General features: G+C 46.2%; 1 protein-coding gene across 1 annotated transcript in view; it reads left to right on the top strand.

Annotated features, from left to right (window-relative positions):
• PolQ (DNA polymerase theta) overlaps nt 1–13,291 on the top strand; it is a 206,752-nt gene that overhangs the window by 110,722 nt on the left and 82,739 nt on the right. Inside the window, exon 16 of the mRNA XM_075700430.1 lies at nt 9,596–11,580. Coding sequence (XP_075556545.1) covers nt 9,596–11,580 — 1,985 coding nt within the window. The remainder of the gene's footprint in view (nt 1–9,595; nt 11,581–13,291) is intronic.

A 13,291-nucleotide genomic window follows, 5' to 3' on the forward strand; every position in this document is an offset into this window, starting at 1 on the left:
AGAAAATGGAAAGGTGGACGGTGTACTGACCTAGGCCAAAGGAAGCATTGCCTAAGCACATGTACTACAGCACATGGAGAAAGCTACGGCAGCTAGGCTCGAAGTGCTTACGAGGCAGCCATTTTGAAATGACAATGGCGATATGGTAATGCAGATTTAGCGTCGTACTCGATTGTAACGCGCACGCAATTTTTAGACCCGTTTTACTGAAAGAAAAGTGTGCGTTAATTTGAGTAAATGCGGTACTTTTTCTTTTGGAGAGGCTTGGTAAGCCCGAAAAGGTACAAGAACAAAAGATGTGTTTCAGCGCGGCCTCCGTGTTCCCGCGTGAGCTTGCACTGGTGGCATGGATTTAGACTGCATCTGGTCGGGTCTAGCTAAAGGGGTACTGAAGCGACATTTTCAACTATTCATTTTTTTGTTTTGAATGAAGTTCCTAGACCTCTATACCCTAGAAAAAATAGCCACAAGCCTTAGAGTACAATAAATAATTTTATACAATAATTTTCTAGTCAGTTTCTGTTTCATTTGCCAGGAGGATATTGTGTCGTGGCGTCACGTGCGCTCACGTGAGAGCAGGACATTGCGACATTTTGACACTTGCTCGGGCTCGCTCGCCTCATATGGTGATATAGGTACATTGTGGGGGCCAATGTAGCAGCATAGGTGATATCAGGGGACGCATCATGAAAAGCTAGCAAAAATAGGTGTTTTTGAACCAAAAGTCAAAAGAACGATTCCATGACCGGAAATAACCAACTGGATAAGCGCACTACGGCTCAGTGAGGACAACCGTGTTTCGCTAATGCTGAGCGGGTCGTAGGCACCAAAGGCGGAAGTTGTGGCATCTACATTAGCAGCCAAAATGAAAGTTGGACTGTGCGTCACGGTGACATTTAGAAGGCGGAGCATTGTGGCTACACTCCATTGTGCTGTAGCGTTCGCGGTGCAAGTTCTTGAAGAAGGAACGGGAGCACAATGGAGGCCATGTCCGATTGCCAATTACTCTGCTTCTTCTGAGCGCACTGAAGTGCCGTGCTTTTTGCAGTAAAGTATTTCTGAAATGGCCCATTTTCACTTCGAATGCCTCTCTCCACTTCGATAAAAAGTGGTTCAGGGCCCCTTTAAAGGGCTCATTGCTAATAAAAAAATGAGGCAATTACCCGCCCAGCAGCATTGCCAAGATTGCTGTGATTGGATATAGTACTGGTTTATAACGAATTTCGCAAAACTGAAATTTCATTGTCCTTGACCTTTAATCCAGCGATGCCCGATTTATTTTACAATTGAGAAGAGATTTTGAACTTGGTGGTTTATTTGGCTTTTGCCCTTATATTAAGAAACTACACTGGGAAACATTATTGCACTGCTGCATTTCTCAAAATTGTCACAAACTTGCGGCGCTGTGCATTTGGTCTATCTTTGACTAATGCTGAACATTTATTCAAGCAGGCACATACCTGAATAATGCCTGGTCTTGGGAAACGCTTTTTATCTTGGAAAACTTTGGTCTTACTGGCCTCAAGTGCTAATGAACATTGAAGAAGGAGCTGTTGTGTTTATTGAGGCAGAGATGGACATTGGACTTGGAGCACATGAAAACCATCTCTTCTATTTGCCCTTTTCGTGAAGCAGTTTGCTCAAGAGAAACAAGATGGCGCTCTCGGCGGCATGTTGCATGTTTCTTCAGCGAAAGTCCATGAATATGAAACCATAACCTCTTCTGCCCTGCTTCCGTGCAATCAGCTGTCGGAAGTGCAGCTATTTCTTTGCTAACGCACTGTGCTCCATTCATACTGCAAAATATGGAACAATGGAATGACGACGTATGCAGCACTTGGCTGCAAAAATTGCCACTTGCATATTAAAGGGGCCCTGAACCACTTTTTATCGAAGTGGAAAAATGCATATGAAGTGAAAATAGGCTATTTCAGAAATGATTTGGCACAAAAAGTACTTCAATGCATGCAGCAGAAGCAGAGTTATTGGCAATCAGACACAGCCTCCATCGTGCTCCCGTCCCTTCTTCAATAAGTTGCACTGCGAACGCTACGGCGCTGTGGGGTGTGCCCACAATGCTCCGCCTTCTAAATGTCACCGTGACGCGCAGTTCAAATTTTATTGTGGCTGCTAATGTAGATGCCACAACTTCCGCCTTTGGTGCCTACGACCCGCTCAACATAAGCCAAATGCGGTCGTCCTCGGTGAGCTGCACTATCTACGGCTTGTAGCCGACCGCAGCTTGATGTCAGCAATCTAAGGGAATGACGAAATAAAGCGCCCAGGAGAGAGTGAAGAGAGGGCTTCCTGTTGAAAAGAGAGCGTTTGAGAGGAAGGTGACTTTGCAATCTGCTTGCGAGCTCTACGCATCGCGTACGACAGCAAAGCTTGACTGAGCTGTTCACAGCAGCGTATGCCATCCGCGGACTATGTTATTTCACGAAGCCCAAGGGGTGGTTCAGGGCCCCTTTAAGGAATGGAATTAATCTGTGCGTCCAAGTTCATGGACCGCTGCTACATAAGGACTGCCTGTGTTGCCAGCTCTTTGCAATGTGTGGCTGCCCTCGAGGAGTTAAAAAATTCACTCATCCACCAGCGTTGTAGCGCTAACCTCCAAGAAAAGGACTTCAACCCCCGGAGCGGCTGCAAATGTGAGTACCGCTCGTTATGCGGTGACAAAGGGAGTATGGCTGCTTCTTGGCATATAGTAAGTTTCTCACACGTTATCTACACAGATCCACTCCAGCTCACATACAAACTTTCGCTCACTTTATGGCCAACGTATCGGGAAAAAGTGAAGGGTGCATACTTCAATAAGTGCACCGAAGCATGAGTGACAATGACTACACTGACAGCATACGAATGTTCGAAGCTGAAAGTTTCATGACGGTTCATAGAGTAATCGAGTTACTAGATATAATGCATTGTTGCTACAAGCTATAACAAAGTGCAGATCTATGTTCCAAGCCTTGTCCCCAGCAAGAACAAATCTGTCGCAACTGAGCCCACCCCCGAACGATCAGGCAGAAAATAAACAATCAAATAGTGATCGCCCGGGGTACTTTACCGAGTCCGAAACATTACAAGCCACTGGTTTAATGTACAGTGAAAGCTCGTTAATTCGAACTTCAATAATTCGAATTTATGGATAATTTGAACTGTACGATTTGGTCCGGCCAAGCTCCACAGAAGTCCATGCATAAAAAAGCCAGTTAATTCGAACGCGAGAAGGTTCCGCCACGGATAATTCAAACTACGCGCCATAGCTCCAGCGGCTTGACGCCTGACGCACGGCCAGAGAAACGCGCATACTGCCTACACACAAGGCTGTGTCCCTTCCGGAACGGAGAGAATGGCGAGAGAAGGAAAAATCTGGAAAAATATAACCGGCGCGGTGTCGGCCAGATGGCAGCGGCGGCTGCCTTCTCTCCATTCTACGTTGACCTCCGAGACTTCTTGCCCATCGCGAATCTTGGGGGCTTTGCAAATCTCCTTTGCTGACTATGTCGACGTGGACGAGGGTGCAGTGGTGTGTGGTGCTGAAAGATGAGGACATAATTTCTTAGGTCAGAACCTCTGAACCTGTCGCTGCCAGTGACGAAGAGGAAGACGAAGTGCCAGTGTGGTGCTCCGCTGTGGAGGTCATGGCTGGATTGAATGCTGGCAATCTTCTGTTGCTTAGAAAGTATTCCATTCCAGTTGTCTTTCAGAAAACAGGAGTGTTTTCCCATCTTTATGGCAGGTGGTTTATGTGGGTTATCATCAGCTCACTATAAGACCAGTCTGTGCAACAGACAAAAGCAGGGAATGCGCATCACGGCACTCAGCACTGCCTCATGCGGTCATCTCCGCCACACACATAGACTTCAGTTGGCGCAAGCAATAAAAAGTTGTCAAATCAGCAGTTCCAGTTTCACCTGCAGCCTTCATCTGAGATCGAATTAACCAAAATATTTAATTAACTGGAGTCAAATTAATAGAAGTATATATGCAACATGCTGCTCAAACGGAAAAACCTGAAATATTCAACTGGAATTTTCACCCTCTCACTCTCAGGTAGATTCTTGCCACTGCACCCTATCACATTTCTCAGTGCAAGATAATTTTGTTCATTACATGTTTTCAGTTGCTAAGAATCAAGCGTTTCGAGCAACTGCAGTTTTCGTCTCCTGGGTCCTCTTAATGATATGATGTAGTGCAATGGCACAACCACAACGAAGAGACGCAGAGAATGCGTCACAGGTGATAATTGGAGACGTGTCTTGAAGCATGTGTGCATATTCGTTGTCCTCTTCATTGCTGAGGCTTCTGTCACCACTGTCTCCTTCTTGTCAAAGGCATGTTCTCAGTGGACTTTGTCCATCAAAAGGATACATTCATTATATAAAATGAGTTCACCACCTTGAAATTAAATTATGGGGTTTTATATGTGGAAACCATGATCCGATTATGAGGCATGTCGTAGTGCGGGACTCTGGAGATTTGGACCACCTGGGTTTCCTTGGCATGCACCTAAATCTAAGTACATGGTTGTTTTCGCGTTTTGCCCCCATCGAAATGTGGATGCTGTGGTTGGGATTCTATCCCGTGACCTGGTGCTTAGCAGCCCAACACCATAGCCAATATACAGCCGTGGTGAGTTTCACCGGCTTATAATTCGTTGCAGCCCGCCTCCGAGCCATGCACTCACGCTAAAAATTAAAGCATGCAATCGTCATACACAACCATACCCTGACTGTTGCATTGCAGCAGAAGGTGTGAAATTGGGAATTCAGAGCGCCACCAGTGTCAGAAAAACAGGTGTCAACAATCTGCCTGCTCACCTCATTTCACCACTGCTGTTGAATCAGGTTCCTATTCCATTTGGTTACTCATCACATGGTCCATTCCCACTTAATCGCGGAAGTATGAAAAAAGGTGCGACATAGCGACACTCCAGCCATTTCATGGCTAATCCACATTCCGTAGGGTTTATAGTAGTAAGAATAAATGTTGAATTGCAAGAGAACAAAAACCAATTTTATTGTACTACCATTCTGATATTGTGTACCAGTAGAAAACTGCATAAAAATGCAAAATCACCCGCCGTGGTTGCTCAGTGGCTATGGTGTTGGGCTGCTGAGCACGAGGTCGTGGGATCGAATCTCGGCCATGGCGGCCGCATTTCGATGGGGGCGAAATGCGAAAACACCAGTGTGCTTAGATTTAGGTGCACGTTAAAGAACCCCAGGTGGTCAAAATTTCCGGAGTCCTCCACTACGGCGTGCCTCATAGTCAGAAAGTGGTTTTGGCACGTAAAACCCCAAATATTATATTATATCATAAAAATGCAAAATTGCGCATGCTCAACTACAGCACAGTTGTCTTTGTGTGCGCGCGCTTCTCATTCAGATTATTGCTTGCAAATGGGAATCAAAGATTTTAAATGTAGGAGCCATCTATGGAAACGCGCAAGGACCAAAGCTAGCCTGCAATTTCTGTACATTAATGTGGAAGCATGAATTATTCAGTATGTTGCAAATTCGCTACACTGGGCATGTGGAGATAGGCTTGTGCGAGGCTTAACCCATGAGCAAAGGTCAGGAAAGGGCTCAACGCTCCTCCACTCCACAGTGCACTATGGACACTATGCTACTGTTCGTTGACTTGTCAATACAGTGCACAGCTAGCTTCGAAGTCAGATCACCAACATAAACCAGTTCAAAAACCAAGGTATACTGCAGTATGATAGTACAACAGCTTTTGATGAGGAGCTCATGGTAGCATACAGACTGGTCTTTTTCTTTATTTATTTAATATTATTATATCATTATTTTTTTGTGCTGCCCCACGCGCCGCGATGCAGAGCGCGCTGACCGTATGGCTACCGCTTTAGGTGCCATACTCCATAAATCCAGGGAAAACACGGGGAAGGCGGGAGATGGAAATTCAAGACGATGAGCAAAACGAGAACAAGGTAAGAGCAGGAGCCAACGTTTCGACAAGTGGACTTGTCTTCTTGAAAGCGACGTATGATTCCCTTGCCACAGTATATATAGGTGGGGTTCTTCTAAAGAGGAGAGGGTCTAAGGCGGTTGGGTGCGGCAACGAGTGAGGGTGTGTTAGTGGCGAGAGTGTCGAATTGAGAATAAAGGAGTGCTGTGCACAAGGCCAGGGACATGACCGTCTGTCAATCGCATGTCAACGCCCGTGTGTCAGCAGGCATGCCAACGGCATGCACAGCAGTCCTGTATTACCTATTTCGCTGGTGGTCATGGGCTATCATGTCTCTGAAAGAGATAATAGAAGAAGTGGCAGAAACCGGTGCTCGTGAAAAAAAAAAAGAAAAAGAAAGAAGAAAGAAAAATATGCTGAAATGTTATAAATAAATCAACGGAAAAAAAGAACAGAAAGAAGAAAGAAAAGAAAAAAAGAAGAAAAAAACAGTGACGAAACCAAACTAAGTGTTGCTGCCCATAGCTTGAAATTTAGCATAGCAAATAGATTCTAAAGCTCCCTTTGAAACATTTATGCCTATTGGTTGTGATGCCTTGAACTTATGAATAACGTATGATTCTCTGTATTTTCTTTCTCATTCAGAGTGGAAATTTGACTGTAAGATGTAGAGTTTAAGTTCATCAAAGTTATGACCTGGTTGGTTGAACACTCGGCAACGGCTTTGGGAAGCTATTTAGCTGTGTCCGCGCGATGTCCGTGTAACCTGACCTTCATTGATTGTCCCGTTTCACCGATATATTGTTTCTTACAGAAGGAACATTCAAACATATAAATCACATCCGAACTTGTACAAGTGAAGCTAGATTTGACTTTGTGTGTATAACTATTTGCGGTGCTTTTAATTTTAATGTAATTTTGAAGGTGCCGGCAGGTTTTGCACCTGGGGCGACAACATGCTTTTATTACAAGGGAATGCTGTTTGCTGACTTTCGCATGCACTTACATGTCTTTAAAGTTCCTGTTGCGACGATAGGTAACCCTTGGTACCTAACCCATGTACCAAGGGTACCTTGGTACCCTTGGTACATGTAACGAACTGGGTTCAGGAGCGTGAATTAAAGCGCTGAGCACCATGGGCCCGCAAGCTGCACATTGCACTGGAGCCTCGTTGATATGTCCTGCACTGTTTTGTTTCCCTGGTTGCATCGTCGTGTATTTATGGTCCCTACCTAAGTCCCATTGATTCCCATGTATTATGTTCCCCTTCGATATGTTGCTGTTCTGTAATGTTCCTGCATGCTAACTTGCATTTTAACGCCGTGGTAATGTAAATTTAGGCGTGCAGCCAGCTGATATGTCGCAACAAGTCAATGGCACGTTGCAATATGTGACCGGCACATTGCAGCAAGTGGCCAGGACGTTGCAACAAGTGGCTGAGTGTGCACTGCTATATCGGGAGAAAATGTCCACAAAGCATTTGGCGAAGCATCCAAAGTGCAGTGATTAAATACTACTGGGAACCACGCACATTTCGCCAGATTCTCGCGGCACAGGGCTGTATTTATTTTGGGGCTGGCAAACGTCTTATGCTCATTGCATAATCACCGATTCTCTTTAGTTAGCTTCGCTGCAATAGAGCCATCTTATGCCATGGCATAACATGGCTCTATATGCATACGCAAGATATTGTGTTGAAGCATATCAAGAGCTGAAAGGGACCACTTTCACAGAACACTGTTCGTGTCGCTTAATTATGCACGCATGCACATGCCATCCTCTGTCACAATAAAAGCACTGAGATATCAACTGTACTGGCAGCCATTAAGAGCTGTTTGTGACATTGCTGTGACGATTTGCTTGTTAAGCTTTTTCCGTGGTACCTTGAAAAACCTATCGATGGGGTTCTACTGTACTAATGAAGTTATATCTCAAATAACATTACATCGTTTGTTTTTTTCCACAAATACACAGTAGAACCTTGTTGATACGATCCTGTTACATGCGATTTCCTGGCGTCAATGTTCGCGATTGAGAACACAAGAAGTTAATCAGTACGATTAAGCTCCTTTTTTACTTGTTAATACGTTCCAGGAAACACAATCTTTCAGCACCAATGTTCAGCACATCGGCAAACTGCGATTGTGTGATACGTCTTCTAGTCGCTAGATCCCATATAATTAAGAAAAGCCCCTAGGCACATGCGAGCCTGAACTGTAGTCTCGTGCTTCCTGCAATACTCGCCCGCCCATCTTGCGTGAAAACGCCGGTGAACACTCAGTTTCCTATTCTGGTAACAGCAAACCTCTTCCCAGGTCATCGCACGTCGCGTTCACATCTATTGCTGCCAACCCTAGTGCGATAAGCATCTTTGCCTATTGTGTTGACTCGTGTAAGGGCCACACCTCCAACTTGGCAGCCTAAAATTTGGAGAAAAAAAATTTTCAGCAGAGAAACAGTCGCGTTTGGTGCACATTGGCAAATTTATGCGCACTACCCACTTCCACATGCCCCTACTAGACGGCGAGAGCTATGCGTGCAATGCAATGGTACATTCGGGGATCTGGGGTGTACAGTAGTCGTCGGCTGTGCCGGCACTATTTTGACCAAAAGGTTTGGTCCTGTGTAAAGTGCGGCCCTTACACCAGTCTATACGGTATTTGCTTCACAGTGCACCAGACGTAGTGCTATTGGCAACGTACCGCAGGCTTTTAATAGGCGATAACGTAAACATGCCGCCGTTATATGCTGCAGACGGCACGAAGTGAATGTCGTGTTTTGCTCTAGCAGCATCGTAGGGATTGTGTCCTGGCATCGCCTACCAGCTCGATTTCATTTTGGTTTCGCGTCTCCATCTTAGAACTCTACGCAACAGGAAAACAACATCCGTCTCGGATCACTCGGGGCCCCACCAAATCGTCAATGTCTCGTGCTGCAATGATTCGTGCCAGGTGGGCACGTCAAAGCTTCCCACCAAAATGCCACGATTGGAGCAGCTGCTGACCGAAGCTGAATTTGAGTAGCGCAAACGTAAGCTTGCAAAAGCCGCAAAAGGGACAATGCACGTCTTAAACCCCAACAATTTCTCGTGCTCCAGCGATTCGTGCAACACTTTGCAGTACGTAAATGTCGACTACAGTTAAGTACGTCAAATTTTTTAGTGACTTTTGATCGTTCATTTTCCCAGTCAGTATGTTTTTTCTTACATTCTTTTCCAAAACGCATGAACGAAGTTCTGCTCTGATTTCTATGGCAAGAAATAATGTTGCTCTAAATTTTCTTGATGTGGAACTGCGTTTAAGCATTGCAGGGTAAAATGATTTAGAGTAATAGCTTCTCTTGGGGGGGGGGGGGGGGGGGGTGGTCCCATTTTCGGTTTCATGTCCCAGAAGGTGTGGCTCACTCATTCATCTGCCGAACTGCTGCTCATTGTGCAGCCTGATGCACATAGCCTGACGCTACACCTAAACTGTTCTAGTGTTTTCCTTTATTGTTCTTTTAGTTTTGTTTACTGTTGTACCTGCCATCTTACCTTCTCTCGCTCATTGTGCAATCCTTGGCTAGCCCTAGTACTCAGAACTTTTTGCTTGCCTAAGTGCACAGACTAGGGCGAGCTACCAGATGCTGCACTGACCCACATCTGCCTCACGTTTGGCTGCAGGGGGGAGTCTCGCTGTTGGCAGTTGTCCGTGCATGGCAGAGTGACGACCACGCAGCTGGCCGACATCCTGGTGCGCGAGGCAAGAGCAGTGGTTGAAGGATCCCTGGGTGCGGCTGTGGCTTGGGCTGACAAGGTTGCTGCATCTAGTGGATCAGCTTTGGTGAAGAATAGCCAAGCAGCCGGCGCAGAGAAGGACGAGGAATTTCAAGAAACAGTGAAACCGAATAGCTGTGCAGGTACTCAAATTGGCCATTCGTCGAGCATAAGTCAGGGCAACGGACTACACCAAGACACTACAGAAAATGATGCAACTGTACGCTCACAGAATTTTAGCCCATCAATCTGCCCAGTTGTGTCGACGTCTCAAGTACACCAAGCTTTCGCATCTCAACAAGCTACACACACAAGGCAAGGGGATGCAGAGTCACCCAGTACGCTCTCCCCACCAAAAGAAGCAGCTGCTGTTGACTCTGAGCATAGCACTAAAGGACAGGACAATGCTCTTGACATGCAGGCATCAATGTCAGTCCCGTGGCCATCTTTACAGCCAGGCGGAACCATTGCCATTCTTGAGTTAGAAGCGCACGATTCAGAAGACGAGGAGCGCCTCACACTAGACAGACTCTTTGGTAGTTTACCCGCCGCATCAATGAGTTCACCGATGGAAGTGAGACAAACTTCTGCGAACTCACCATCGTTGGCTAGGACTGTCGTTGAGTCAAACCTCGATGACGCCATTTTGTTCTGGGAGAATAACAGCTCGCCACTGTCTTCACCGACAGTGGACCATGTTAGCAAAGAGGTACGAACACTCCCGGGTACAAATAATCCCCATGCCGCTTCACCAAAGGATGACGACTGTTATATTCTGAGTGGAAGTCCTATGGCCAATACGCAGATGTTGAATAGTGAAAAAGAAAACCTACCGTCACCTTTAAAAAATGGCACACCTTGTAAGGCAACAGACCTCTTCCCGCAAGTTAGAATATCTAATAAGAATAACGCACAGAAAACTGCTCATGCAAGCCGCAAAACATTGCCACTCACTGCCTTGCCCAACAGCAGAGTGTTGCGATCGCAGACTAGGGGATCTCGTCAGAACCAGGAGCAAATTCAGCTCGATTCATCACCATGCGAGAGGGCCCTTTCAGTGACGAGCGACTCCTTCAACTTTGGTGGCAGCTTTTTTCAGGACACTGTTGTTCCGAGGGCAAGTAAGCTCGAGAGCCCACCACCGATGCCGTTGAAGAGCAGACAAGGTGATAGATCATCCAAGTTCACGAGCCAAGCCACTGCTCCTTTTCCCAGGAGAGACTCCTACAGGCTTAGCGGGAGCTTTGTCCTGGACAGCCAAACCATCAAAGCCATGGATGGGGTGACACTCACCGAAGGCATCATAGAGAATGCTGCAGACGATATACGTGACTGCATTGTTGCGAATGGCACTTCAGGTGACGTTCCACTAGGCTCTGCCCATCTGAAACCACTGCCGACAGACACCAGCTCGATCGAAATTTCTGGAGGCATTTGTTCTCTAGGAAGCTCCACACTGTCAGAGCTCTTTGACTCACCAGGCAATGTCGTCTTGAAGTCGGAGAAAAGCAGCCCCGACAGCGAACGGAGTGGCAGGTCCTCAAAGTCTTCCAAAGGTCGCAAGAGGAGTGCTTCCGAAGGCGAGCTCTTTTCGTCGACGGAAGATAGCAGCGATCACTCGCTGGACTCGCCGGCTGACCGAGTGCGTGAAGAGTTTGCCTGGGAGTACGTCAAGTCTGCGTGGGACTTTGTGTGCCAGTGGAAGAAGCAGAAGGAGTTTGCGATGGCCCTGGCTGTGAGGAGCCATATGGAAGTGCAGCCATCTATTGGGCTGACAAGAAGTACGAGGGTCGTTACAAAGTCCTCTGAAAACCCCTTTTTCGTTGACGGCAAGTGTGCCACTGGTGTTGCTGTCTGCTGGGGGAAGTACCAGGCACATTACTTCCAGTTAGGTTAGTGTCCTTGCTTCACCTTTCTTGGGTAGCTTCCTTTTATGAAAAATTGTGTTGTCTCAAGTGCAATATACTCAAGGATGTGGATATATTTCAGGGAATACAGTTTAGACTTCTTAATCTAAACTACTTTGAAGCTTGTAGCATATAGCGTGTGTATTCGATAATAATGCAAGGGTGCAGTCGGGGGACCCAAGAAAAGAAACTTAAGTATGCACACTAGTATAAGGCGATACAACTATTGGGCAGATTATTCAGATTCAGCGGCGAGTGTCCCAAATACCGAATTACTAACACATCCAAAACGCAAAATGCTGACCATAAAATATGGTAGAAGGGAGCTTCAACATGCAGAGTGTGGGTTATCTACGCATTATGCCTTTAGGTGTGGCCTCACGGCAGTGCAAAACTCATCTTTAACTGTGCACGCAATCGTTTACACCAAGACTGCGCACCAACAGCAAAAGCACTGATGGAAGTAATGTGCTTAAAATGCGTGTCATCCATCTTGAAACACATCCGATTGGAATTGTGCTGCAAGCTTGAATAAAATGTGCAAAAGGCTTTAGTAAGACGAGTGTGAAGGTGGACGGCTGGATATATTTGCTCAGTATGAATATGTTGTATGCAGTTGGTTTACTTCTACTATTGTTTTTCACATTGTATTGCACCAGGCATAATTTTCAAGTGGCTGGATAGGTGCTTTTCAAGCCTGCTAGACATGAAATAGTTGATGTTTTGATATTTATTGTTCCTGTCGTGAATTTTTTCTGGAGTCCACATTCTGTAAACTAGACAAATCTCGCTGAAGAATTGCAATTCTTCTTCTATTCTGCAGTTGTACGCTTTTTATGATACTGAAGTTGTGGAGTGCGGTGAAATTAAGTTTCAAAGCAACAAAATTAAAAGTGCCTGAAAGGTTTAAAGGCACATACACAGTAGTGGAAAAACGCACGCGGCGCACTGGCAGCGGCAAAGCGCAGCTGCAGCAGAGCGATCACAATAACTGGTGGCGAGCTGCTGTGGCAGTCACATGACAGCATGAAAATCTCACCTCCTCTCTTACCGTGCGTATAGGTGGGAGTTGGCGCATGCTTTTTTCTTCGTTTGCTGACATATCAGCGCTGTGTTTACGTTCTTCGTCCTTAAGGGGAGTTATGTCTTATGGCAATGATGGCGTCGTTGCCACTAATCATAATCATGTTGGTGTGCACCCTTCTGTTGTGCTTTTGCCCCTGTTTGAAAGGCAAGGAGAATGAAGTACTGGGTGTCGCCTCCGCATCCTTGTATTCAGGGTACGTCTTGTCATACAGAATCTGATATCGCACACTGCCTCCAAACAACTTTCCATTTGGATGTCTCGGTTTTAGGCTGATCATTGTAAAAAATAATCGCAAACCATGGCAATCAAAACAAGTGCGAGCGAGAGCTGACGCAAGGAGACGATAGTACGAAACAAATGGTCCAGCTGACACCACATACAAGTACAAATTGAACGATCGGGTGGGTCCACATGACACCTGTTGACTCCACGCATGTCACTGAAGGGGCTGCTCTCATTGGTCTTAGGCATTCGTGGCTCGCCTTCCGCTGCGGAAAGCCACGAAAATCGGTTCGCCGAATGGAAAAGCTGCCCCGAGGCAGCTTTTGCGGCGCGTTTTTCCGCTAGTGTGTAGGTGCCTTAAGTGTGGATTAACCGTGTCACGGTGCA

This window comes from Dermacentor variabilis, chromosome 7 (assembly GCF_050947875.1).
Source record: "Dermacentor variabilis isolate Ectoservices chromosome 7, ASM5094787v1, whole genome shotgun sequence".
Lineage (NCBI taxonomy): Eukaryota > Metazoa > Arthropoda > Arachnida > Ixodida > Ixodidae > Dermacentor > Dermacentor variabilis.